The sequence below is a fragment of the Bos javanicus genome, chromosome 20 (assembly GCF_032452875.1).
Source record: "Bos javanicus breed banteng chromosome 20, ARS-OSU_banteng_1.0, whole genome shotgun sequence".
Classification (NCBI taxonomy): domain Eukaryota; kingdom Metazoa; phylum Chordata; class Mammalia; order Artiodactyla; family Bovidae; genus Bos; species Bos javanicus.
The window spans coordinates 38,953,085-38,979,282 of NC_083887.1; the positions used below are offsets into that span (position 1 = coordinate 38,953,085).

General features: G+C 44.1%; 1 protein-coding gene across 8 annotated transcripts in view; it reads left to right on the plus strand.

Moving 5' to 3' along the window:
* PRLR (prolactin receptor) overlaps positions 1 to 26,198 on the plus strand; it is a 193,432-nt gene that overhangs the window by 147,198 nt on the left and 20,036 nt on the right. For all 8 annotated transcript variants that reach the window (XM_061393751.1, XM_061393752.1, XM_061393753.1 and 5 more), the window contains 3 exons: positions 15,242 to 15,358; positions 18,073 to 18,205; positions 20,098 to 20,267. In XM_061393751.1, the coding sequence (XP_061249735.1) occupies positions 15,289 to 15,358; positions 18,073 to 18,205; positions 20,098 to 20,267 (373 nt within the window). In that variant the 5' untranslated portion in view covers positions 15,242 to 15,288. The remainder of the gene's footprint in view (positions 1 to 15,241; positions 15,359 to 18,072; positions 18,206 to 20,097; positions 20,268 to 26,198) is intronic.

Consider the following 26,198-nt stretch of genomic DNA (forward strand, 5'->3'; position numbering starts at 1 on the left):
TTACAACACGTTTCCTTTTTGCTCACCTTACGTAAGGACTATGGCTTAGCTGCAGGTTGGCCATGGCTCTGCTGGGATGGGCTGGACTGAGCTGGCTTATCTGGGTTCCACCTGTTTTCTCATTCTGAAACCCAGATGGAGGAAGGAGGCACCATGTGGAAAACCTGAGAACAAGAGCAGGAAGGCCTCAGTCAATAAATACAGTAGCTTGCAGTTGTATTTAAGGCTTCTGTTCGGATACAACAAAAACAATCACAACCCTTCCCTCTCCGTTGACTAGAGCTTTTCACGTGGTCAAGTCCAAAGTCATAGAGATGAGAAGTGCAACTCCACCCACACACACAGGGTGCAGGTGATGCCTTAAAGAATGACTCACAATGGAAGAGTTGTGAGTTTAGATTTTCTTCAAGGACCTTGCTGAGGACTATAACCCAGGAGACAGCCTCTCGGGGAGAGAACTCTTCTGAAGACGTAAAGGAGGAGAAAGTTTATATATGAATTTTGGCTGGGAAAAATACGTGCAATTCAGCATACAGCTTGCAAAATATTGCTGCTGAAATACATACACTGCTATGTATAAAACAGTAAGTATGTATAAGTAACAAGGACCTACGGTATAGCACAGGGAACTCTACTCAACATCTTGTAATTACCTATAATGAAAAAGAATCTAAATAAGAATATATATGTTGTTCAGTCGCTTAGTCATGTCCGACTCTTTGTGACCCCATAGACTGCAGCACGCCAGGCTTCCCTGTCCTTCACCATCTCTCGGAGCTTGCTCAAACTCATGTCCTTTGAGTCGGTGATGCCATCCAACCATCTCACCCTCTGTCGTCCCCTTCTCCTCCTGTCTTCAATCTTTCCCAGCATCAGTGTCTTTCCTAGTGAGTCAGCTCTTTGCATCAGGTGGCCAGAGTTTTGGAGTTTCAGCTTCAGCATCAGTCATTCCAATGAATATTCAGGACTGATTTCCTTTTGGATTGATTGGTTTGATCTCCTTGCAGTCCAAGGGACTCTTAAGAGTCTTCTCCAACACCACAGTTAAAAAGCATCAATTCTTAGGCGCTCAGCTTTCTTTATAGTCCAACTCTCACATCCATACATGACCACTGGAAAAACCATAGCTTTGACTATATGGAACTTTGTTGGCAAAGTAACGTCTCTACTTTCCAATATGCTGTCTAGGCTGTCACTGTTTCCACTGTTTCTCCATCTATTTGCCATGAAGTGATGGGACTAGATGCCATGATCTTCGTTTTTTGAATGTTGAGTTTTAAGCCAGCTTTTTCACTCTCCTCTTTCACTTTCATCAAGAGGCTCTTTAGTTCCTCTTTGCTTTCTGCCATAAGGGTGGTGTCATCTGTATATCTGAGGTTGTTACATTTCTTTATCTTTTATATATATATGATATACATAAATATATAATTTTTAAAATTATATATAAAATAAATAATTATATAATAATATTATATATATATATAATCACCTTGCTATACACCTGAAACTAATACAGCATTGTAAATCAACTATATTTCAATAATAATTGAAAAAAATTACTGCTGGTCATAAAGAATGGATATCTCAAGTGTAATTTTATTGCTCTTCTATGTGTGGGAAGATGCAAGAACCTGTATTCATTAAAACCCACCCTGAGCTATACACTAGTGGAAAAGTAGCTATCTGCCAGTGCAAGAGACATAAGAGATGTGGGTTTGATCCCCTGTGTTGGGACGATCTCCTGGAGGAGGGCATGGCAACCCATTCCAGGACCCTTGCCTGGAGAATCTCTGGACAGACGAACTTGGCGGGCTACGGTCCATAGGGTCGCAAATAGTCAGACATGACTGAAGGGACTTAGCGTGCATGCACATGTGAGCTATACATCTAACTGTCCAAGGGGCTGTTTTTCCAAATCTGAGTGCCTCATCCTGTTTTCCATCCTGAATTCTTCTCAGGGTACACTGTCAATCATTCATTGACTGTGGCTGGCAACTTCATCTTTGTAGAGTTGAGTGCTGAGCAGGCTCTTTGTTCTTCGTTCACACAAGAGTGTGTCCAGTGCCAATGGATAGGGGTATAGAACCCTCTGACTGGGAGGGAGCACAGAGGTAGGGACTATAGTCCAGTTAGCTCACATCCCCATCGCCTCCACTGAAATACTAACTGTAACAGTTCTAATGGAGAGGAAGCCACTCTATCTTAGTTCTTCTGCTGTGGGAAGTTTTTGGGTGGGAGAGAGTTAGGAGGGAGAAGCGGTCAACAGTGGGGGAATGGAGAAAATTTAACAAATATTTATATAGTCCTCACTGTAGACTGGGCACTATTTAAGCCCATTACAAATACTAACTCATTGAATCTTCATCATAGCTCTAAGGAAGGTTGATCCTTTCTGTATTCCCATTTTAGAGAGACTATAGCACAGAGAATTTAAGCAAGTAAACTGTGATCACACATCTAGCAACTGACAACAAGATTCCAACTCAGATAATTGGTTCCAAAATCTCTCTTCTTAAATATTCTGAAAGAAATAGGGATGGGAGGATTCTAGCACCATGGATTAATTGGTTGCTGATATGCTGATTTTAGGGGAGCAAGGAAACCAGTTCCCTCTGGAATGGACAGATGTAGTTTCAGTAAGACGTGACGTGTTTTCTGGAACATACACAGAACTGAACATTCTGAGATCACTGGGGTTTAAGCCACTGTCCTAAGCACTATCCTGCATGATTTCTTCTCTCGCAGATCTTACAGCCTAGTGGAGAGACACACACCATCAACAACAACAACAAATAATAATAATAAGGAAAAATATCATAGGTCAGATGATGGTATATGCTGTAGAGAACAGTGAAGCAAGGCAAGGGATGAGGAAAGTGGAGCAGTGCTGAAGATAGTTTGAAGACTAGTCAACAAAGGTCTTACTGATAAGGTGTCAGCAAGCAGTGGCCTGAAGGAGGTGAGGGAGATAAATATTTGATGAGTGAATGAATGAATGAATATTCAAGCATATTCAGTCTTCCCAGTGAGACATCAAATAAGTTATCTTATTACTCGGCCTTAGCCAGGCTGCTTGGCTCCCTGACATAATTCAAACTGATCTTCCGGTTGAATCCCACTCCTCTTCCTGTCATGTGGTTGCGCCACTTCCGGCTCCACCAATGACTCTCCTTCAGTGTGGAAGAGGATACAACCATGATTTTCTCTTTAAATGACTGAGGGGTTTAGGGGTTTTTTCTGGGAATATGCAGGGATCATGTGGTAGTAAATGCTCACCTGTTCTGGGCTGGGAGTGGGAGGAAGGAGGCCGATTTGAGCTGTTATTACTAATCTGTGTGGGCCTTCCCAGGTGGCTCAGTGGGTAATGAATCTGCCTGCAATGCAGGAGACACCAGTTCAATCCTTGAGTCAGGAAGATCCCCTGGATGCGGGCATGGTAACCCACTCCAATATTCTTGCCTGGGGGATCCCGAAGACAGAGGAGCCTTCTGGGCTACAATCCATAAGGTCACAAAGAGTCAGACACGACTCTGCAGACATGACTGACTGAGCACACACACACACACACTGGTCTATGTGCTTGCACGTGCACATTACACAGGGCTGAGCATATTTTGAAGGGGAAGTGAGCCAGATGTGAAAACAGCTAATAGATTTACTGAGAAATGAGGGAATGGAGGAAATGGGAAAGTGTGAAGCTTTTGCAAATGTGCAGAGATTAATTCTAACTGATATCAAGAATGCAGAGAGGTGTTTTCCCGCTTTTTAGGAATGAAAGCAATCAGACCAAGAGGAACCAGGACCTTGAAACCAATCAGTCCTCCAAGAAGAACAGGAGAGTGGATGGACAGTGAGAAGGACAGCCGGAAGGCAGATAGGTGACCAGCTGAGCTGCGAGGAGGCAGTATGTGGGAATTCTGCCAGAAAGATGGTCTGGTCACACACCGTGGAAACTGGGGCCGGCAGAATGTGGGATGCAGGCCAGCCCTAGGAGTCACTGGTCCATTATCTGTGACTCTCCATGCCCACTGATCTGGGCATTGAGCAGAGAATCAGTCTGAAGGGCCTGGTTTGTGGAGAACTAGGGTCTTGACCACTGACCAGGCAGGATCCCAGCACCAGGAATGGAACCCAATGCAAGCCTTCCCTGGGCTTCTCTCACGGATGGACATTCACCCAAGAACTTCCTGGTAGAGCTCAAGTGGCTCCCCGCTGTGGAGAGCCGTGGGCAAGGTGGCCGGGCAGGTCAGGGCATGCTCCAGGCTGAGTGAATAGACCCAGGCTGAAAAGGTTCTATCAGAGAACCCCAGGCGACCATGGGAGGCACAAAAACAAGGGTCAACGTGAGCTGAGTTCTTAGGTTATGGTTACTGGGGGTTTTTGTTTGGTTGGTTTTTTGTTTGATTTGATTTTGGTTTCTGTACCATAATAAGAAAGCTAACCTGTTAAGCAACTGGAGGTCTTGCTAACCTTAGATTGTAGACGTCAACAGGAAGTAGGAAAATAATAACCTCACAGCCTCAACTGTCAGAGGCAGCAATGAGGGCAGTCTGACCAGGTTCTGAGGAGAGCAGGGTTCAGTCAGCATAGACAGGAAGGCAGATGAGAGGAAAGAGAAGAAGGAAGGGAGCTGGGATCCATGACGTCTCCCCCATACAAAAAGGTGTCTGCAAACCTGCATTAAGCTGGCCTGAAAGTTTTGACGCTTCCCTGTGGCTGAGATGGTAAAGCGTCTGCGTGCAATGTGGGACACCCAGATTTGATCCCTGGGTCAGGAAGATCCCCTGGAGAAGGAAATGGCAACCCACTCCAGTCCTCTTGACTGAAAATCTCCATGGACTGTCGCCTGAGGAGCCTGGTAGGAGACAGTCCATGGAGTCACAAAGAGTCGGACATGACTGAGCAATTTCACTCACTTTTAAGCCCTCCTCTTACCTGTGGGGACTCTGAGCCTGGGGAGGTGGAGTTAGGGGTGTGCTGCTTCAATGCTTAACAAGTGTTCTCCCAAGAGAAGGTAAAAAGAAGAAGAAAAAAAATTCTGATTTTGCCAATTCCCATCATATAAGTGTGGGAATTTATACAATGGCTGCTCTGACTGATTTCAAGCTACCAACCTGAAGCCCACTGGCTTACAGCATTCCTGAAAATGTAACAGTTGCTCCCTGGTGTGAACCTCCACCCCTGAGGGATAGTCCCTTAGACCTCATAGCCCTTCTCATAAGAAACACTCAGTTCAATGCAGTCCTTTTAGGAAAGTGCCCTTTCCGGGCCCAGAGGATGGAGGAAGATGCAATCCTATCTCCTAACCAGTATCTGCCTTCCCTAGTCCTTTATGCTAGAACTGAGGCTTCGTAAGAATCATCTAAATGTTTGTTTAAATGCCAGTTCTGGTACCAACTGGCAATCAGATAAATAATCCCTGAAGATCACGTGCACCGAATAATGATTATAGACAACCATGTATTATAAAGTTCAGAGTTCCTAAGAGACTAGATTTTAATTGTTCCCATCACAGGAAAGAAATGATTGGTTTGTGACTTGATAGAGGTTTTAGCTAATGCTGCACAATTATGTCATGCCTTGCTAAGTCACTTCAGTCATTTCCAACTCTGTGACCCCATGGACTGCAACCTGCCAGGCTCCTCTGACCTTGGGATTCTCCAGGCAAGAGTACTAGAGTGGGTTCCTGTGCCCTTCTGTAGAGAATCTTCCCAACTCAGGAATCGAACCCACATCTCTTACTTCTTCTGCCTTGGCAGGCAGGTTCTTTACCACTTGTGCCATCTAGGAAGCCTGCTACATAATTGTATTCCAATACAAGTTTTTAATTTACAAAAGTACCACTTCCTAGGTCTCACCCTCCAAAAATGTCGACCCATTATACCTGGGATGAGCAGTGGTTCCCAGGAGAGACTCTGGAAGCAGTGCCAAAGAACATCCACTGCTCTTGAAGGACCAGCCCTAGATTCCAGCAGCACCCTGAATCAGAGCAGGGTTTGGGAAGGGGGAGTTGCTGAAAGAACCATTTACTAGAAAGAGAGATGCCTTAGATGGCTCAGAACTTGTGGTCCCAAAGTTCTCTGACCTATCCACCAAGCCATGGCCAGTTGGGTTCTGTGCACTGGAGCCTCTTGAAGGTAGGGTCCACTGCTCCTTTGCAGCCATCAGAAGTGAAAAGCTTAACAACCGCAGATCGTGGAGCCCAACTGCAGAGTTCCTTTCCCTCCATCCACTGCTTGCTGGCTGCATGACCTTAGACAACTCATGGAGCCTCTCTGGGCCCCAGGTCCTCATCTGTGAAATGGATGTATTCATAGTACTTACACCTCAGTGCCTGGCATGTAGTGCATCCTACATGAGGGTTTGTCAATTTTATCACCATGCAGTTCTGAGCACACTGGGGGCTTTTAAGATAAGGTTGGTGGTTTAAACCAGTTACCCCCATGAGCTTCTGTTTCCTCACCTTTAACTTGAGAGCAGTGAAGTAGTGATGGGAACAATAATAGCTTTCCTGCCCACTGCACAGGATTATTCTAAGAAGAAACGAAGACTGTGAGGTGAAAGTGCTTTAAAATCTATAGATCACCATGTAAATGTTTTGTCATTTTGTCTTTGAGGTTGTTAATTTGAGGCAGGACTCCCAGTCTACAGACTGGGTTCCCACTTCTGCTGTGCTGCCTGCGCTATGCAATGGTGAGCAGAGCCTCTCTGAGAGTTGGTTTCCTCTCCCATCCAGGGGAGCCTCCCAGCAGAGGCATAATATGTGTTAGGTGGCATTAGTGGTTCCTGGCCCTGACTTTATATTAAAATCATCTGGAGGGCTTTGTTAAAATGTCCGCGTGCTTATGGATCCAATTTTGAATGGATCAGAATTTCTTGGCACAAGATGTAGAAGTTGGTCCTTTTAATAAGCTCCCTTTGTTGTTCAGTTGCTAAGTCATGTCCAACTCTGTGACTTCATGGACTGCAGCACACCAGGCTTCCCTGTCCTTCACCATCTGCTGGAGTTTGCTCAAACTCACGTCCATTGAGTCAATGATGCCATCCAACCATCTCATCCTCTGTTGTCTGCTTCTCCTTCTGCCCTCAGTCTCTCCCAGCATCAGGGTCTTTTCCAATGAGTCAGCTCTTTGCATCAGGTAGCCAAAGTATCAGAGCTTCAGCTTCAGCATCAGTCCTTCCAATGAGTATTCAAGGTTGATTTCCTTTAGGATTGACGGGTTTGACCTCCTTGCAGTCCAAGGGACTCTCAAGAGTCTTCTGCAGCACCACAGTTTGAAAGCATCAATTCTTCGGCGCTCAGTCTTCTTTATGGTCCAACTCTCACATCCATAAATGGCTTCATGGTTCTAATGTGGATCTAATGGCTCCCTATATGGTTCTAATGTGAGTCCTGGATTGAAAACCACTGAAATCTGTGGAACAGCTCTGTAAACTGTAAAACATAATGTATAATTTGTGGATTTTTTTTATTGTTAGTTGATGATCTTGTGGGGAACTAGTTCCTCTGAAAGTCAGGCCAAAGGGCATTTTCCACGATCTGTCTGAAGACTGCACTGACTGGGGAGAATTGAAACTCATGCAGTTCATGTTCTTGCCTTCAAGCCAAGGAGGCTAAATGAAAACAAGCCTCTCTCAGATCAAAGATCCTACTGGGATGTTGGGGCCAGTGAGTGGTGTTGGCTTAATTGGATTTGGAAGCCATGCCTCCAGCCATGGGGAAGCATTCAGTATTCTGTTTTATTAAAGTGACTGCTGTGCAAAGGCATGTGCATCACCCTGTGGCCATTGACCCGATCAGGTTAAGGGCCAGAAGGTCTTTCTATATGAGTCCCCAGATGTGATTCCAACCCTTAACTTGGCTCCAGTTGGCACAGTTGCAATGTCTGTCCATTGACTACCTCTTTCAGCACATGGCCATGGCCATGCCCCACACATCCCCTCTGCTTAGATGTCTCTTTACAGACAGAGTCTTCAAGATGTTCTGAGATTCACAAGAGAGGAGGGAGAGGGTGGCTGGAATCAGAGGTGGTCATTTTTTACTAGTTTCTCTACTGTTTCTAGTAATGTCTACACTGCTATGATATTCGGACTAAACTGCTGAGTTCAACTGGGATGGTCATTTTATATAGAAGTGATTCCCTTATGGAAGGTGCCAGATGTTCCCCACCAAAGGGTATCTCAGGACAAGGGATGAGATGGCTACCTGTTTGAGAAGCAATAAAATGGAAACTTGATCACTGCAGAGATTAAAAAATAATAACAATAATGGGTGACATATGAGCAAGAGTCTGGCTTGGAAAGTTCACAGACTAATGTGTAACTCTGATTTCTGGGCTATGGACTGATAAACTTTGTTGCTGTTGGCACACATTTGCATTGAACCCAGGAAGACCTGGAACCTTCATATCCTCACACCCTTGGGCCAGGACTGCATCCCTAACACTCAATGTCTGCATTTAAGAGAAGCTGCTATGTGATCCTGAAAACCGCTTCAGGTTCCCCTGTCAATGACAGGACACTAAATTCACTCCAAGTCCAGAGTTTGTTAGTACTACCACAGAACCAGTTCCTCTGTCTGCAGAATTTCCTCCTCTATCTTAGATTCTTGTTCTGCTTTTCCAATTTTAAGGCTTCATAATAATAAGTGATTCACTTATTCTACAGATATTGACTATTGATTTGGACACATTTTACTTTCTTTAGTTCCAAAATTACTGCTGACAGTGACTGCACCCATGAAATTAAAAGACACTTGCTCCTTGGAAGGAAAACTATGAGGAACCTAGACGACATATTAAAAAGCAAAGACATCACTTTGCTGATGAAGGTCCATATAGCCAAAGCTATGGTTTTTCCAGTAGTCATGTATGGATGTGAGAGTTGGACCATAAAAAAGGCTTCAGTTCAGTTCAGTCACTCAGTCGTGTCCGACTCTTTTCGACCCCATGAATCGCAGCACACCAGGCCTCCCTGTCCATCACCAATTCCCAGAGTCTACTCAAAATCATGTCCATTGAGTTGGTGATGCCATCCAGCCATCTCATCCTCTGTTGTCCCCTTTTCCTCCTGCCCCCAATCCCTCCCAGCATCAGGGTCTTTTCCAATGAGTCAACTCTTCACATGAGGTGGACAAAGTATTGGAGTTTCAGCTTTATCATCAGTCCTTTCAAAGAACACCCAGGACTGATCTCCTTTAGGATGGACTGATTGGATCTCCTTGCAGTCCAAGGGACTCGCAAGAGTCTTCTCCAACACGATCATTCAAAAGCATCAATTCTTTGGTGCTCAGCTTTCTTCACAGTCCAACTCTCACATCCATACCTGACCACTGGAAAAACCATAGCCTTGACTAGATGGACCTTTGTTGGCAAAGTAATGTCTCTGGTTTTGAATATGCTATCTAGGTTGGTCATAACTTTCCTTCCAAGGAGTAAGCGTCTTTTAATTTCATGGCTGCAGTCACCATCTGCAGTGATTTTGGAGCCCCAAAAATAAAGTCTGACACTGTTTTCACTGTTTCCCCGTCTATTTCCCATGGAGTGGTGGGACCGGATGCCATGATCTTCATTTTCTGAATGTTGAGCTTTAAGCCAACTTTTTCACTCTCTTCTTTCACTTTCCTCAAGAGGCTTTTATCAGGGTGGTGTCATCTGCATATCTGAGGTTATTGATATTTCTCCCAGCAATCTTGATTCCAGCTTGTGCTTCTTCCAGCCCAGCGTTTCTCATGATGTACTCACATATAAGTTAAATAAGCAGGGTGATAATATACAGCCTTGACATACTCTTTTCCTATTTGGAACCAGTCTGTTGTTCCATGTCCATTTCTAACTGTTGCTTCCTGACCTGCATATAGGTTTCTCAAGAGGCAGGTCAGGTGCTCTGGTATTCCCATCTCTTTCAGGTTTTTCCACAGTTTATTGTGATCTATACAGTCAAAGACCATGCTTTGGCATGGTCTTAGCACCAAAAAATTGATGCTTTCAAGTTGTAGGACTGGAGAAGACTCTTGAGAGTCCCTTGGACAGCAAGGAGATCAAACCTGTCAATCCTAAAGAAAATCAACCCTGTATATTCATTAGAAGGACTGTTTTTGAAGCTGAAGCTCCAATATTTGGGCTGCCTGATGCAAAGAGATGACTCATTGGAAAAAACCCTGATGCTGGGAAAGATTGAAGGCAGGAGGAGAAGGGGGCAACAGAGGATGAGATGGTTAGATAGCATCACTGACTCAATGGATATGAATTGGAACAAAGTCTGGGAGATAGTGAAGGACAGGGTAGCCTGGTGTACTGCTGTCAATCCATGGGATTGCAAAGAGTCGGATACAACTTAGCAACAACAGCAGCAACAACAGAGCTTGTATAATGGCCCTAATCTTGAGCCTGGTGTGAAATAGCTAATCAATCCCTCCTGCTGCTTGCTCCCCCAACCCTGAGCAGATTATCTCCTCTGTTTTCCAAACTAAATGTTGGCATTCTGTATTAGAAACAAAAGCCAGATTTCTAGAAATCAAAAAGTACTGTGGGGTTCTTACCATGTTATGTTAGCCTCAGGCCATCAAACAGGTAGAGCTGCAGGCAGGTAAGGAGACCCAGAGTGTAAAGGACCTGACCCAGCAGACCCCAAAGGAAGCAACAAACACAGTTCCTAACATTTCAGACCATGAATGGATGTATTTAAAATTTGTTGCAAGAAATGAGATGATTTGCTTTTTTAGGACAAGACAGGCATTTGAAACTTAATTTGCATTTATAATTAAGATGTATGGCATCTTGATTATAAATCTTGTATCCTAACCATTAAAGGCAGAGAACAGAAAGTTGGGAAGGAACATAAAGCAGGTATAAGGTATGTGGGTCTCCTCTGCCATCAGAATCTTGGTAAGTCTTAGCAAAATTTAAAGTTTATCAAAAACTGGAAACCTCAAATATCCATCAGGAGTAGAATGAGGAAATAAACTATGGTCTTTCTTCCAGTGTAATGTGAAGATGAATGATGTGAACTAAAAATGGATTTTTAGTAAAACTCCATGTAACAACAAGGATGAATCATACAACAATGTGAAATGAAAGAAGCCAGACACGCACAGTCAAAATACGCATGTTGTATGATTATGTTTCTATGAAGTCCAAAAGTAAGCAGAACTAATCTTCAGTGTTAGAAGTCAGAAAACTGGCTGCTCTTGGAAAGGGCTGGGTAGAGATGGGGAGGAGGCACTGGGGGAATTTCTAGGATGCTATTTGTGATCTGTTTCTTGACCAGTTGTAACATAGACGTGTCCGTCTTGTGATAATTCATCGAGCAGAATACTTGTGATTTGTGCATTTCACATTTGTGACAGTCCTTCAAGAAATTCAAATCTTGGATGGGGCCCTGCTTGTCTGTGGTAATTAGGCTTGCAAGAGGTCCTCCGAACCCCTGCCCTCCATGCTAGGCCCATTTCTAGAGTCAGGGGAGCTCAGCCAAAAATCTGAGTAGAACATCAGAACAACAGTGACAAATGAGGCAAGACAAGGTGAGAATTGTGTTTGCCTCGGAACCACCTGACTCCAGGTCTTGGGAACAAGTCCCACAAAAGTGTAGCACTGAGATTTCTGGTGTTTGGGTTGGTTCAGGGGCTGGATGAGCTAGAATATGCAGATAGAGTCTACCTAGGGTAGAGAGTGAAAGCTCAGGTCTGTTATTTTTAACTCTCAGGAGACCCTCCTCCCCCAGCCTTCTCTCCTACAACATGCTCTCCCTGCTGTGGACAGTGGAATCTGCCCAGGCTATGCGACTGTGGCTCTGATTTTGCATGAGGGAGAGTAGGTCTTGTTTCTTAGAAGAGCAAGTGGCCAGGGAAAAAATTGCCAGCCTTGGAACTTCCCAGTTGGTCCAGTGGTTAAGAATCTGCCTTCCAGTGCAGAGGATGAAGTTTCCATCCCTGGGTAGATAACTAAGATCCCCTGTGCTGCAGGGCAACTAGGCCCATGCACCCAAATAAATAAACATTAAGGAACAAAAAACTGCCAGACTGCTTTCTCAAGTTTTGCCCTGTGTAGATGAGACTTGGCTTAATGGGAAAGGTGAAGAAGGGAAGTTTTCCAGGCTTAGCATTGATGCACAGAATGAGGAAGAAGGGGGAGGGGGAGGTTCTACCACAGTGGGACATAGCACTCTGACAAGGGATATTAGATAATGGGTGGAACATAAAGATAGTAGAATCTTTGAGGATTTGGAAGCAAGGAAGCCAAAGCAGTTTGTCATGGGCAAGGCATGAGGGTGCTGACTTGCTACAGACCTGCTTTTCAGTTTTCATTCTTGAATTTTTAAACCACAGTCAGACTCAGAGAGCTATTGAGCAATGAAGCCAAGATCATTGTCCTCTGGTGGCGGTGTGAGGTTCACTTTTTCCTAGTTGAACTGCCAACATTTGGAGCCATTTACCACTATAACCATCACAGCAAGCAGTCTGTGGACACTCTGGATGTTCCAGCCCAAGTTGGAATGAATAATCTTGATCAAGATCCTGCTTGCAATGGGGAAGTGAACTCAAACAAAAAAGTTTTAAGTTACCTACACTTTTTCATTGAAGTATAGTTGGTTTACAAATGTGTTAGTTTCTGGTGTACAGCAAAGTGATCCAGATTTTAGATCCGAAAATAATATCTGATCCAAACATTCAAATATTTGGGGGGGGGGTTCTCTTCCATTATAGGTTATTATAAGATATTGAATATAGTCCCCTGTACTGTATAATAGGACCTTGTTGTTTATTTTATATATAGGAGTGTATATCTGTTTATCCCAAACTGCTAATTTATCCCTTCCCCACTCACTTTCCCCTTCGGTAACCGTAAGTTTGTTTTCTATGTCTGTGAGCCTATTTCTGTTCTGTAAATATGTTCATTTGTGTCCGTTTTTTGATTCCACATGTAAATGATATCATATACTATTTGTTTTTCTTTCTCTAACTTACTTCACTTAGTATGATAATCTCTAGGTCCATCCATGTTATTGCAAATGGCATTATTTCAGTCATTTTTATGGCTGAGTAATATTCCATTGTGTATATATACCAGATCTTCTTTATCTATTCATCTGTCCATGGACACTTAGATTGCTTGCATGTCTTGTCTATTGAATATAGTGTTACAGTGACATTCGGGTATATGTATCTTAGATAAATGCCAAGGAGTGAGATTGCTGAATCATATGGTAACTCTATTTTTAGTATGAGACAAAATTTATCCCCAGCCTGGTGTTCACCAGTCATAAAAAAATGGTCCGTGCACAGTGGGAGATGTGCCTAGTGCAGGAAGAGACCACAGGAGGTCATCAGGTTAACATTCAGCATAGCGCCCTTAGAAGTGGGCAGTTGGGATTATCTTTCTCTCTGAAGGTTTACTTACCCCAGCACTGTGTTTGCCCTGCTGGAGAGTAAGATGCAGAGTAAATTGGGAATCATTATTGAAACACAGTAATGGGACCACAATGAGAGCGTCCAGTTCCCAGACACAGGGGTTTCAAGAAAGCAGAAAGTGCACATGGCTACTCACCAGATTCCAGGATATCATAGGAATAAAATGCTTCCTGAAAGCACTTTTATTGGAAAATGTTATTTAGGAGAGTTTCAAGTTTATTTTAGAACTTTTTCAGTCAGTGGGTAGCACACCCATCCCCAAGCCAAGCTGAGATCACCAGATATGCAGGACAAAGAACTCTTCCAGGTCTCAGTGGACCCAGTGAAGCTGGATTAGGGAGAACAACAGTGTTTAAGATCCTTGGGGGCAGGCATGGCCACTCTGCTGTCTCTCTGCTTCATAATTTCTCAACTTCTACCCTTTCTGCTGCTTTCTTTTTCCTGTTCCATTTTCCAGTTCCAATCCCCAACATAAAACCCTGAACCTGTATTGTCACTGAGAATTCTATTTCTGAGTATGTCTCAAGGGGCATGATAGCAGGTGGAAAGAACTTCAAGAAGTTGTTTGTTAGGTGGTGTCTGGCTGGCAGATGGAGATCCACCCTCCGACCAGGAGGAGTTGGCAAAGCCTGGTCTTTTCAAGGCTCATCAAACAGCATTCAGTATTTTCCAACATCCCTGGATGGGCAGCCTTGCTCCTGCATGCCCTTCCCCCGATTTAAAAAAAAAAAAATGTAAAATTTAAAGGGAAAATGTAAGTCATGGGCTTCCAAGAGTTTATACTTACTTCATCAAATCTATTATTTTCCAAGAGTTGTTTGGAGTGCAAAAAGCCTAATTAGTCTTTTCCAAATGTCTTTCAAAATCCTTTCTTCTAAGAAGGACATTTAGAGGCTTTGAAAATTGTTCCAGGGGTAAAAATAATATTAATAATAAATTTCTCAAAACTCTCAACCCCTGCAGGTTCAAAATTTGCTTAATTCTTCAAATGCAAGGGACTTTGAATTATTACTGGGATTTGTCATTTCTTGTTTATGAGGCTTTTCCAAAGGGGTAAGAGTCATCACGTGGAGGTCCACTAGAGTTCACTACATGGCTCACAGCCTTGCCCATGACCCAGGACACTTCCAGAGTCTTCCGAAGCAGAACCTTCAAGAGAGCCTTCCCGCTCTTTCTTGGTGGCATCCATGGGGCCAGGTGGGAGTTAAACTGAAAGCATCGACTTTTCAGCCTGCCTTATTTTTGGCTAGTAGATCAGAGCCCTCCCAGAACAATTCTATTGTAGGGCATACAATCTGTATCACATAAAACCGGTGATCTATTATTGGGTGGCTTCACTGGTGGCTCAGACAGTAAAAAATCTACCTGCAATGCAGGAGACCAAGTTCCAACCGTGGGTCAGGAAAATCCCCTGGAGAAGGGAATGGCTACCCACTCCAGTATTCTTGCCTGAGAAATCCCGTGAACAGAGGAGCCTGGCAAGCTACAGTCCATGGGGTTTCAAGGAGTCAGATACAACTGAGCAACTCACACTGTGGGGTGCAAAGAGAACAATTTTTCCTTAGGGTGTGTGCAAAGGAGCCCTTTGTGCTCGGCTGACCTTGAACGTTGTCTTCGGATGACCTCTGGTGGTGGAATTTTTCCCAGCGTATGCACAGCGATGCTTCTGAGCCAAGCTATCCTTGGTACATTTTCCTACATTCCTTTCCTCCTGTTTTGTTATTCACATTCAGCAAGGAGCAAGAATCAGTTGCAAACACTCAGAATAAAGTGGTGCATGTGCCTTATCAGACTTTTGCCATTTCAAAAAGTTGCCTGTGCCTTCTCTTTCAGTGAACCTCTGATATATTTATTTCCTGTGGAAAGAGGAAGGAGCCAACATGAAGGAAAATGCAGCATCTAGAGTGGTTTTCATTTTGCTACTTTTTCTCAACGTCAGCCTTCTGAATGGTAAGTAAGAGACTGTCCTGTTCTTTTTCACTCCCTGGGGTATTTGTACAAGAGGAGGGGAGAATCCATCACAGTCCCTTTTGCAACACAGTTACAGGAAATGAAAATGTCCATGGCATTTGCTTCTCTTCAATTATTTACAATATTGTAGGGATTAAAATGAAGGCAAAAATTAATGCAAAAGACTGAATGCAGTTAATGCCGCATCCTGTCACCATGCTCTGACTTCCATCCTCATTCTGGGAGTGCAGAGAAACAACTCTGCCAGGGACATATCACAATTTCAGTCCAGGTTCTGTCCCTTACTGGCTGTGCAACCTTGAGCCAGTTAACTTAGTTCTCTGGATTTAGACACTTTCAAAGTGAGGATAATGATGTTTCCTCCACCTCAGATGAAAAGTTGTGTAAGAAAAATCTTTGAAAACCAGTTAAGAGATCTAAGGGGATTGCTGTTACATGGTGGAAAACAGGAACACCCAACTCTGTTATGCAGGAAATGAAATTTACAACTAGACTAGCATGTGTGAGCCTGTGTGTACATTTCAGTGTGTCTACCCGTGTCTATTTGTAAGTGTGAATACTTGTGTATATCTCTGTATCTATTAGCTTCCCTGTACATACCTGATTGAAAATGCTTCTCTGTGTGTACCTATATGCATACGCATTTGTGGGTGCATATTTCTGCATATGTACATATGTGCAGACCAGTATCTACTTCTATAAGCATGCAGCTGTATATATTGTTCCTCTGTGATCTGTGGGTGTGTTTCTGATATGAGCTGTTCTGTTTAAGCATGTGTATGTTGGGGGTGGGGAGTACCTCTGTGGTTGTCCCTGTGTTTGTGTGCATTTTACAGGGAAAGTGAGACCATCCATTCATTGTAACCATCTCTTCTAAAGTGGGTGAAAGAAACATTTGACTAATTACAGTTTCACAGCTTTACCCTCCTCTCTTGAGTTTTCTTGAGGTACTGTTAATAACCAGTGAAATGTGAGAGAGAAAAGCTTTCAGGAAGAGAAAAAGGAACATGGAAATTGGTACAATCCATATGGAAACTTTAAGTATTCAAATAAGCCCCAAATAATCAACAGTTGCCTTAATTGGCTTCTAAATACGCTCATTATTGAGCTGTAAACTTGTGTGTTTTTTAAAATATAAGCTTTTCCTTCCACCTCACACACTCCTCCCTAGCCACAAGAAAAAAACAAACAAAAAATCACTTCACCCTGTGAAATTGTCCTGAAGAAATATTCCCTAGAGGTCAAGCAACATTCCAAAATGGGCAGAATTAAGCCCAGACTGGCTGGCGTGGACGGTGTTCAGGGGATCTAAGAGCTGGCTGGGCTCCAGCTGACTCAGCCTGGGGACCTTGGCCCAGCCTTGTATCCCATCATCCCATTCCAGTCAGTTCTTCTTTCTGGCCGGTTTTGCCTAGTGCCCTCCTTCCCACCGGTGTCCTCCTCTGAACTTGTTCGTCCTGATGCTGCTTTGCTAGCAGTTCTAGCTCAGGAACCAGCCTGAGGGATGAAGGACAAGGATGGCAGAAAACAGACAAGCCCCCAAGGTTCAAGGATCGCCTCCTGGAAGCGCCCCTCTCTGCTCCCGATTTCCTGAATGAAACACCACCTGCGGTTACATGGCTGGGGATAGAGGGACTCTTTCCCTCCCCTGACCTGACAGATAAGGAACAGAAGAGGGTGCCAGCTCACCAAAAGCTTCAGGGGCTAGGCAACTCGAAAACTTCATCCACATTGGGTTTTCCACATCACCTCTTTCAGCCCCACTAGCTTCCAGCTGGGACTAGATAAAGATGGTAGCTCCTAACCGGGAGAACAGCTACCCACTCAGCCGCCTCTAGGAGCCCCCATGCCTCCTACCCACCAAAAGAGCCAAGAATTACAAAAGAACCCTTTGCCATCTCACCACATAAAGACCCAGGGAGAGAGGGGAAAGCACATACAAAAAGGGAACTGAAAACCCAGCTTCAGAAGTGGAGATAGGTAGGATGGGAGCCACATTGTGAGACTGAATCATAGGTCAAAGCTGAACAGAATCAAGGAAGAGTGAAGCAGGAAAGGATGGGATGGAGACGATGGGGGGAGAAGCAGCTAGAGGGGCAGCCCGGGTAACATAGTGAAAGAGCAAAAGAGCAGAGAATTGGGTTCATTATGTGGGAGTGGCAGAAAGATGGGGGTCAGTGAGCAGAGGGGAGAGGTTCAATGAGCATTGGATCAGCAAATGATCACAGGATGCTTGTGTCTGAAGGTAAATTCTTTTTAAATGATCACCCTGGTGCTTTGGGCATATATCCGCTCCACAGACACCGTGGGATTCTGGAAGGGCCAGATCCTGCTCAATCCACGTGTACCCCTCGCACCCTTGCTGCTCACCATTGGTGAAATGTTACAGTTAGTCACTGATCCTAGGTTGCTGGTATCTCCATCTCACAGTACATGCACACACACTCACATACACACACACCCCATCACAAAGCTCTCTCTCTCTGAATCCTGCCAACTTCAGGGCAGCCCACAGAAGAATGCTGCAGGATGCTGACATCTTGGCACTTCTGAGTCCCACCTCCCACCCCTAGGCCTACTCTCCCTGAGACCTCATCACTGGCCTGGCCCCATCTACCTGCTTCTGTCACCAATAGAATGGCCAAAGAGTTGAACGGACCTTAATATTGACTCCGGTGCCTTCTTTTTCCTAGGACAGTCACCTCCTGAAAAACCCAAGCTTGTTAAATGTCGGTCTCCTGGAAAGGAAACATTCACCTGCTGGTGGGAGCCTGGGGCAGATGGAGGACTTCCTACCAATTACACGCTGACTTACCACAAGGAAGGGTAAAATGTTCTCTTCTGTCCTAGCAAATTCCACATGGGTGTCCTTGCCCTCCAGACCATAGGACCACTGACCCTGCGTTAATTTCTATGCTTCCCTGAATGGACACTGATAACCTCCCACTACTGGGGGAAGGGACTCTAATGCCCAGGTCCACATCCTCCTCCTAATGTCCCAGCCAAGCTCCCACGTGTCCATAAACTCCACCACCAATGAGGTGACACCAATCCATCCGTGTTACTGTTGCCTGTCGTAAGCTTGAGTTGTACCCCAAAGTCATGTATAAGTGTTTCCAAAGTTAATTTTGGATGCTTATCTATCCAATTGTCATTTTTTAAATAATCATTGCTTTTTCAGTCTAAGAGTATTATTATGTAATCCTTGACAACTCTGGTACATTAGCTGTTTGAACTTGTTTCACATGCAAGAAAATAACAAGCCCTACAAGGAAAGGAAGATGAGGTTTTTCCTTAGGAAATCCATGGACCCATGATCTCCCAGATTGGGTATTGGGAGCTAAAAAATTGCAGTGCAAACTCAACAGGGCCATCTCTGGGCAAGGAGTTCATCACAGTTACAGTGAGACCCTCCTGGAAATCCAGGGATGGCTGTATATCCTTCCCAGTGAAGAAAACATTTACTGGAGGAACAGCTGGCCTGCCTCCCAGTGACTGTGCTTAGTGGTACACAAAGCTGACATCCCCTGTGAGACCCAAAGGGGTGTCAGACACACAGCCCTCAGGAGCTCAAAGCAGCAGCATGGTGAAACAAGCCTGCTCACCTGTGTGACAAGTCTTGCGTGGAGCCCCCGTGTCTACATGTGAGCAGCCTGAAGAGCCTCTGGGACCTGAAGTACCTCCTTTCAGAGTCACTCTCCTCTGTGGCTACCTGAGTGTAATTGGAAATATACTGCAGTTTGTATCCCCTTTCAGCTTTTTTAGTGACATGTAATTCAACACATTTGTGCAATAACTGCTGCCTTGGGCATGCCCGCCTCCACCCCACCCTGGTTTGTATGATGCAAGAGAAACTCCTGAGATGACCCAATGGTAATTTGCTGAGGATGGCGGTGCCTTGGCCATGGAAAACTCAAGTGTATGTTGGCAGGGGGCGTATAGCACAAAGTCCACAACAACCTGTAGACAGGAAGGGTTGGTGAGAAACAGAGTCACTGGGGCTCTGACGTGACTCCTCCACTGCTTCTTCAGCACTTCTTCCCTGAGTCACCCCTCGCTGACATGGACAGGGTCGAGAAGCTTGGGGAGCCCTTCTCCAGCTCTGTTTTTTCTTGTCCCTCCAAATTCAGTGATATTGACATACTAGGCTCTTTGCTGCTGCTGCTGCTGCTAAGTCGCTTCAGTCGTGTCCGACTCTGTGCGACCCCACAGACGGCAGCCCATGAGGCTCCCCCATCCCTGGGATTCTCCAGGCAAGAACACAGGAGCGGGTTGCCATTTCCTTCTCCAGTGCATGAAAGTGAAAAGTCAAAGTGAAGTCGCTTAGTCGTTCCCGACTCTTAGCAACCCCATGGACTGGAGCCTACCAGGCTCCTCCATCCATGGGATTTTCCAGGCAAGAGTACTGGAGTGGGGCTCTTTATACCACTTAAAAAAAACTAGACTCTTTATACCACCTTCTTGGTGGTGGTAGTTTAGTTGCTAAGTCATGTCCGACTCTTGCGACCCCATAGACTATAACCCTCCAGGCTCCTCTGTCCATGGGATTCTCCAGGCAAGACTACTGGAGTGGGTTGCCATTTCCTTTTCCAGGGGATCTTCCTGACCCAGGGATCAAACCCATGTCTCCTGTATTGCAGGCAGATTCTTTACCATTGAGCCACCAAGGAAGCTCCATACCACTTTCTTACTGACTCCTAATATGTTACTTGTTGCAGAGAAACACTCATCCATGAATGTCCAGACTACAAAACCGGGGGCCCCAACTCCTGCTACTTTAGCAAGAAGCACACCTCCATATGGAAGATGTACGTCATCACAGTAAACGCCATCAACCAGATGGGAATCAGTTCCTCGGATCCACTTTATGTGGACGTGACTTACATAGGTAAGGGGAAGCGTGACAGGTGAAGAATGTGTTAATTTGATATGAATCTACCGAGAGTTAAACTCAGTTTGAGTCTCCTTGTCTTAGGGATAGATCCCCGAAAGGAAAGATGAAAAAATTCACAATATCCTCACCAACTGAGTGTTTTAAACCCATTTGTATTCCTGACAGTAAGACAGTAAAGATCATTGTGCCTTCCCTTGACCCTTCTTCCCACTCCCTTGCACCCAGAAGCAATGCTCTATTTAGCTTCCCTTGTCAGTCCTTCTCTCCAGCCCATCCCCTGCAACCAATGTCCCCTTCCCCCTTGGCAAGCCGGGGTTTCCTTTCTGAGATTTCTCTCCCTGAAACACGCTGCTTCGTGGAGTAGCAACTCTTAGAAGACACTCATCTGCTTCTCCACCCACAGGAATTTCTCCAGCTGCTTTGCCCCAAATTCAGTTCTCAATATGCTTATGTTCCTCAGCAACTGGAGCTATTCTTCTCAAAATAAACTACTTGGGGAGTAAATAGTGCTACTTGAACAGAAGGCTGAAGTGCAAGATCACAACCATGAGGTTTGGAAAACTCATGAGTGAATTAAAACAAAAATATGTCTAAGAGCTGCTTCTTGCTTTGCATGATCAACACTGAGCTTCAGGGCGATGAGGCATAACTGCAGTGGCCTCTGTGGTTTGGTTGTTGTTGTTGAGTCTCTCAGTCATGTCCGACTCTTTGTGACCCCATGGACTGTATCACACCAGGCTTCCCTGTCCTTTACTATCTCCTGGAGTTTGCTCAAACTCATGTCCATTGAGTCGGTGATGCCATCCAATCATCTCATCATCTGTCGCCCGCTTCTGCTCCTGCCCTCAGTCTTTCCCACATCGGGATCTTTTCCAATGAGTTGGCTCTTCACATCAGGTGGCCAAAGCACTGGAGCTTCAGCTTCAGCATCAGTCCTTCCAGTGAATATTCAGGGTTGATTTCCTTTAGGATTGACTGATTTGATCTCCTGGCAGTCCAAGGGACTCTCAACAGTCTTCTCTAGCACCAAAGTTCAAAGGCATCAATTCTTTGGCTTTTGGTTGAGTAGCGATGACAAAGGGAATCTTAGGACAAGAGATGGCTTGGCCAGGACTGGATTCAGCCTTCCTATTAGGTTGCCTAAGGAGTAGCTAATTAGGTTCAAGGTTACCAAAGTCTTCCTGACTTACCTAGCACCAACGGAAAAGGCTCTCAAGTATTGGGCTATATATCATCCCATTGGCATATTACCAGTGGTTGATCCTTAAAAACTAGAAAAGCTTCTAACATCAGCTAGTATGCATTTCAATACTATCTCTTCCCCCCACCCAGCAAGTGATTACAGTGAGCCTGGGGGTGGAAATAGAATTTAATCTCAGCTTAAGAAAATCAAAAATTAACACCACTTACAAATAGGAATAAATTTAATTCCATTCATATAAATAGACTTAAGACATGAAGCCTTTAAAATGCTAAACACCAAATAATTCCATTTTCACAGGCTCTTTCTTATTTTTTACTGGAGAATAATTGCTTTACAGTGGTGTGCTAGCTTCTGCTGTACTACAGAGTGAATCAGCAATAATTATACATGTATCTCCCGCATCTTGAGCCTCCTCCCACCCCACCCCACCTCTCTGCATCATCACCGAGCCGAGCTTTCCCACTGGCTGTTTTACACAGGGTGGTGTGTATGTCAGTGCAACTCCCTCAGTTTGTTCCACCCTCTCCTTACCCCACTGTGTTCACAAGTCCATTCTCTATGTCTGCATCCCTATTCCTGCCCTGAAAAGAGGTTCACCAGCACCATTTTTCTAGATTCCATATATTTGCATTAATGTTCAGTATTTGCTTTTCTTTTCTCTACAGATTCTAGATTCACCCACATCACTACGAATGATGCAATTGCATTCATTTTCATGGCTGAGTAATATCCCATTGTAAATATGTATAACCTCTTTATCCATTCATCTGTTGATGAACATTTATGTTGCTTCCATGTCCTGGCTGCAGTGAAACTTGGGACACATGTACCTTTTTGAATTATGGTTTTCTCAGGGTATATGACTGGTAGTGGAATTGCTCAGTCATACACTAGCTCTATTTTTGTTTTTTTTCACAGGCTCTTTTTAAAATTGCCTTACCACCAAATAATCTGCCCTAAAATATTTAATATTTGAGGTCAAAACAGTGAGCAAGAGAAGTTCTGTAATGTACTGAGGCAACTGCTATAAGGAAATTTGCGTGCATGCTCAGTCATGTCTGACTCTTTGTGACTCTGTGAACTGCAAAACACCAGGTTTCCTTCACTATCTCCCTTCACTATCTCCCAGAGTTTGCTCAAACTCATATCCATTGAGTAGGTGATGCCATTCAACCATCTCATTCTCTGTTACCTGCTTCTCCTCCTGTCCTCAATCTTTCCCAGCATCAAGGTCTTCCAATTAGTCTGCTCTTCATATCAGGTGGCTACAGTATTGGAGATTCAGCTTAGCATCAGTCTTCCAATAAATCTGTTGTTGTTCAGTTGCTCAGTAGTGTCCAACTCTTTGCAACCCCATGAACTGTAGCCTGCCTGGCTTCTCTGTCCTTCACCATCTGCTGGAGCTTGATCAAACTCTTCTCCATTGAGTCCATGATGCTATCTAACCATCTCATCCTCTGTTATCCCCTTCTCCTCCTGCCTTCAATCTTTCCCAGCATTAGAGTCTTTTCCAGTGAGTCAGTTCTTCTCATCACATAGCCAAAGAATTAGAGCTTCAGCTTCAACATCATCCTCCCAATGAATAGTCAGGATTGATTTCCTTTAGAATTGACTGGTTTGATCTCCTTGCAGTCCAAGGGACTCTCAATAATCTTCTCCAACACCACAGTTCAAAAGCATCAGTTCTTAGGCGCTCAGCCTTTTTATGGTCCAGCACTCACATCCACACATGACTACTAGAAAAACTTTTTCCAGTGCTGTGGCCTCTGCTGAGTTTTCCCAATTTGCTGGCATATTGAGTGAAGCACTTTCACAGTATCATTTTTTTAGGATTTGAAATAGCTCAGCTGGAATTCCATCACCTCCACTAACTTTGTTTGTAGGGATGCTTCCTAAGGCCCACTTTTAATGACCTCACATTCCAGGATGTCTGGCTCTAGGTGAGTGTTCACACCATCATGGTTATCTGGGTCATTAAGATCTTTCACATCTCTCCTTGATATTCTTTGGAACTCTGTATTCAGATGGGTTCAGTTCAGTTCAGTCACTCAGTTGTGTCTGATTCTTTGTGACCCCATGGACTGCAACACGCCAGACCTCCCTGTCCATCACCAACTCCCAAAGTTTACTCAAACTCATGTCCGTTGAGTCCGTGATGCCATCCAACCATCTCATCCTCTGTTGTCCCCTTCTCCTCCTGCCTTCAGTCTTTCCCAGCATCAGGGTCAGATGGGTATATCTTTCCTTTTCTCCTTTGCCTTTCACTTCTCTTCTCTTCTTTTCTCAACTATTTGTAAGGCCTCCTCAGACAATCGTTTTGCCTTTTTACCTTTCTTTTTCTTGGGGATGGTTTTGATCACTGCCTCCTGTACAGTGTTACAAATCTCTGTCCATAGTTCTTCAGGCTCTTCGTCTATCAGAGCTAATCCTTGAATCTATTTCTCACTTCCACTGTTAAATTGTAAAGGATTTTATTTAGGACATACCTGAATGGCCTAGTGGTTTTCCCCACTTTCTTCAATTTAAGTCTGAATTTTATAATAAGGAGTTCATGATCTGAGCCACAGTCAGCTCCCAGTCTTGTTTTTGCTGACTGTATAGAGCTCATCCATCTTCAGCTGCAAAGAATATAGTCAATCTGATTTTGGTGTTGACCATCTGGTGATGTCCATGTGTAGAGTCTTCTCCTGTGTTGTTGGAAGAGGATGTTTGCTATGATGAGTGTGTTCTCTTGACAAAACTCTGTTAGCCTTTGCCCTGCTTCATTTTGTACTCCAAGGCCAAACTTGCCTGTTATTCTAGGTATTTCTTGACTTCCTACTTTTGCATTCCAGGCTCCTATGATGAAAAGGACATCTTTTGGGGATGTTAGTTCTGGAAGCTCTTGTAGGTCTTCATAGAGCCATTCAACTTCAACTTCTTTGGCATTAGTATTGGGGGCATAGACTTGGATTACTGTGATATTGAATGGTTTGCCTCAGAAACAAACAGAGATCATTCTGTCATTTTTGAGATTGCACCCAAGTACTGCATTTCAGACTCTTTTGTTGACTATGAGGGTTACTCCATTTCTTCTAAGAGATTCTTACCCACAGTAGTAGATATAATGGTCATCTGAGTTAAATTCACCCATTCCAATCCATTTTAGTTCACTGATTCTTAAAATGTTGATGTTCACGCTTGCCATCTTCTGTTTGACCAGTTCCAATTTACTTTGATTCATGGACCTAACATTCCAGGTTCCTATGCAATATTGCTCTTCACAGCATCAAACTTTACTTTCATCACCAGACACATCCACATCTAGTCATTGTTTCCACTTTGGCTCAGCCTCTTCATTCCTTCTGGAGCTATTTCTCTGCTCTTCTCCAGTAGCATATTAGGCACCTGCCAACCTGGGGAGTTTGTCTTTCAGTGTCATGTCTTTTTGCCTTGTCACACTGTTCATGGGAATAGTAAGGGTTGGTTTCCCTTAGGATTGACTGACTTGATCTCTGTACTATCCAAGGGAATCTCAAGAGTCTTCTTCAGAACCACAGTTCAAAAGCATCAATTCTTCAGCACTCAGCCTTCTTCTCACATCCACACATGACTACAAGAAAAACCATAGCTTTGACTGTAAGGACCTTTGTTGGTAAAGTAATGCCTCTGCTTTTAAATATGCTGTCTAATTTGGCATAGCTTGTCTTCCAAGGAGCAAGTGTCTTTTAATTTCATGGCTGAAGTCACCATCTGCAGTGATTTTGGAGCCCAAGAAAATAAAGTCTCTCACTGTTTCCATTGTTCCCCATCTACTTGCCATGAAGTGATGGGACCAGATGCCTTGATCTTTGTTTTTTGAATGTTGAGTTTTAAGCCAGCTTTTTTACTCTCCTCTTTCACCTTCATCAAGAGGCTCTGTAGTTCCTCTTCACTTTCTGCCATTAGGATAGTGTCATCTACATATTTGAGGTTATTGATATTTCTCCCAGCAATCTTGATTCCAGCTTAAGTTTGATCCAGCCCAGCATTTCACATAATGTGTTCATTTGAAAAGACCCTGATGCTGGGAAAGATTGAGGGCAGGAGGAGAAGGGGACGACAGAGGATGAGATGGTTGGATGGCATCACTGACTCAATGGACATGAGTTTGGGTAAACTCTGGGAATTGGTGATGGACAGGGAGGCCTGGCATGCTGCTGTTCATGGGGTTGCAAAGAGTCAGACACAACTGAGTGACTGAACTGAACTGAACTCTACATTTAAGTTAAATAAGCAGGGTGACAATATACAGCCTTGACGTACTCCTTTCCTAATTTGGAACCAGTCTGTTGTTCCATGTCTAGTTCTAACTGTTGCTTCTTGACCTGCATACAGGTTTCTCAGGAGGCAGATAAAGTTTTCTCGTATTCCCATTTCTGTAAGAATTTTCCACAATTTGTTGCAATTCACATGGTCAAAGGCTTTAGCATAGTCAGTGAAGCAGAAGTAGATCTTTTCAAAATCATTAAAGAAGTGTTCTTAGAATTCTCATTAACCCTGCAGGTTACAGTATTGGTGAGGGGCCACAGAAGTTCATTGACAACTTACGTTTAACCACAGTAAAGTCTATAAGCTTGAACCTCATCAAGTGATAACCTGCAGTACATAATATTGGTACATATCCCAGAAATATTTAAGTCTGCTGAAAACACTTGAAAGCAATGATTCTCAACTGGGTGCTCTTTTGCCTCCCACAGGAT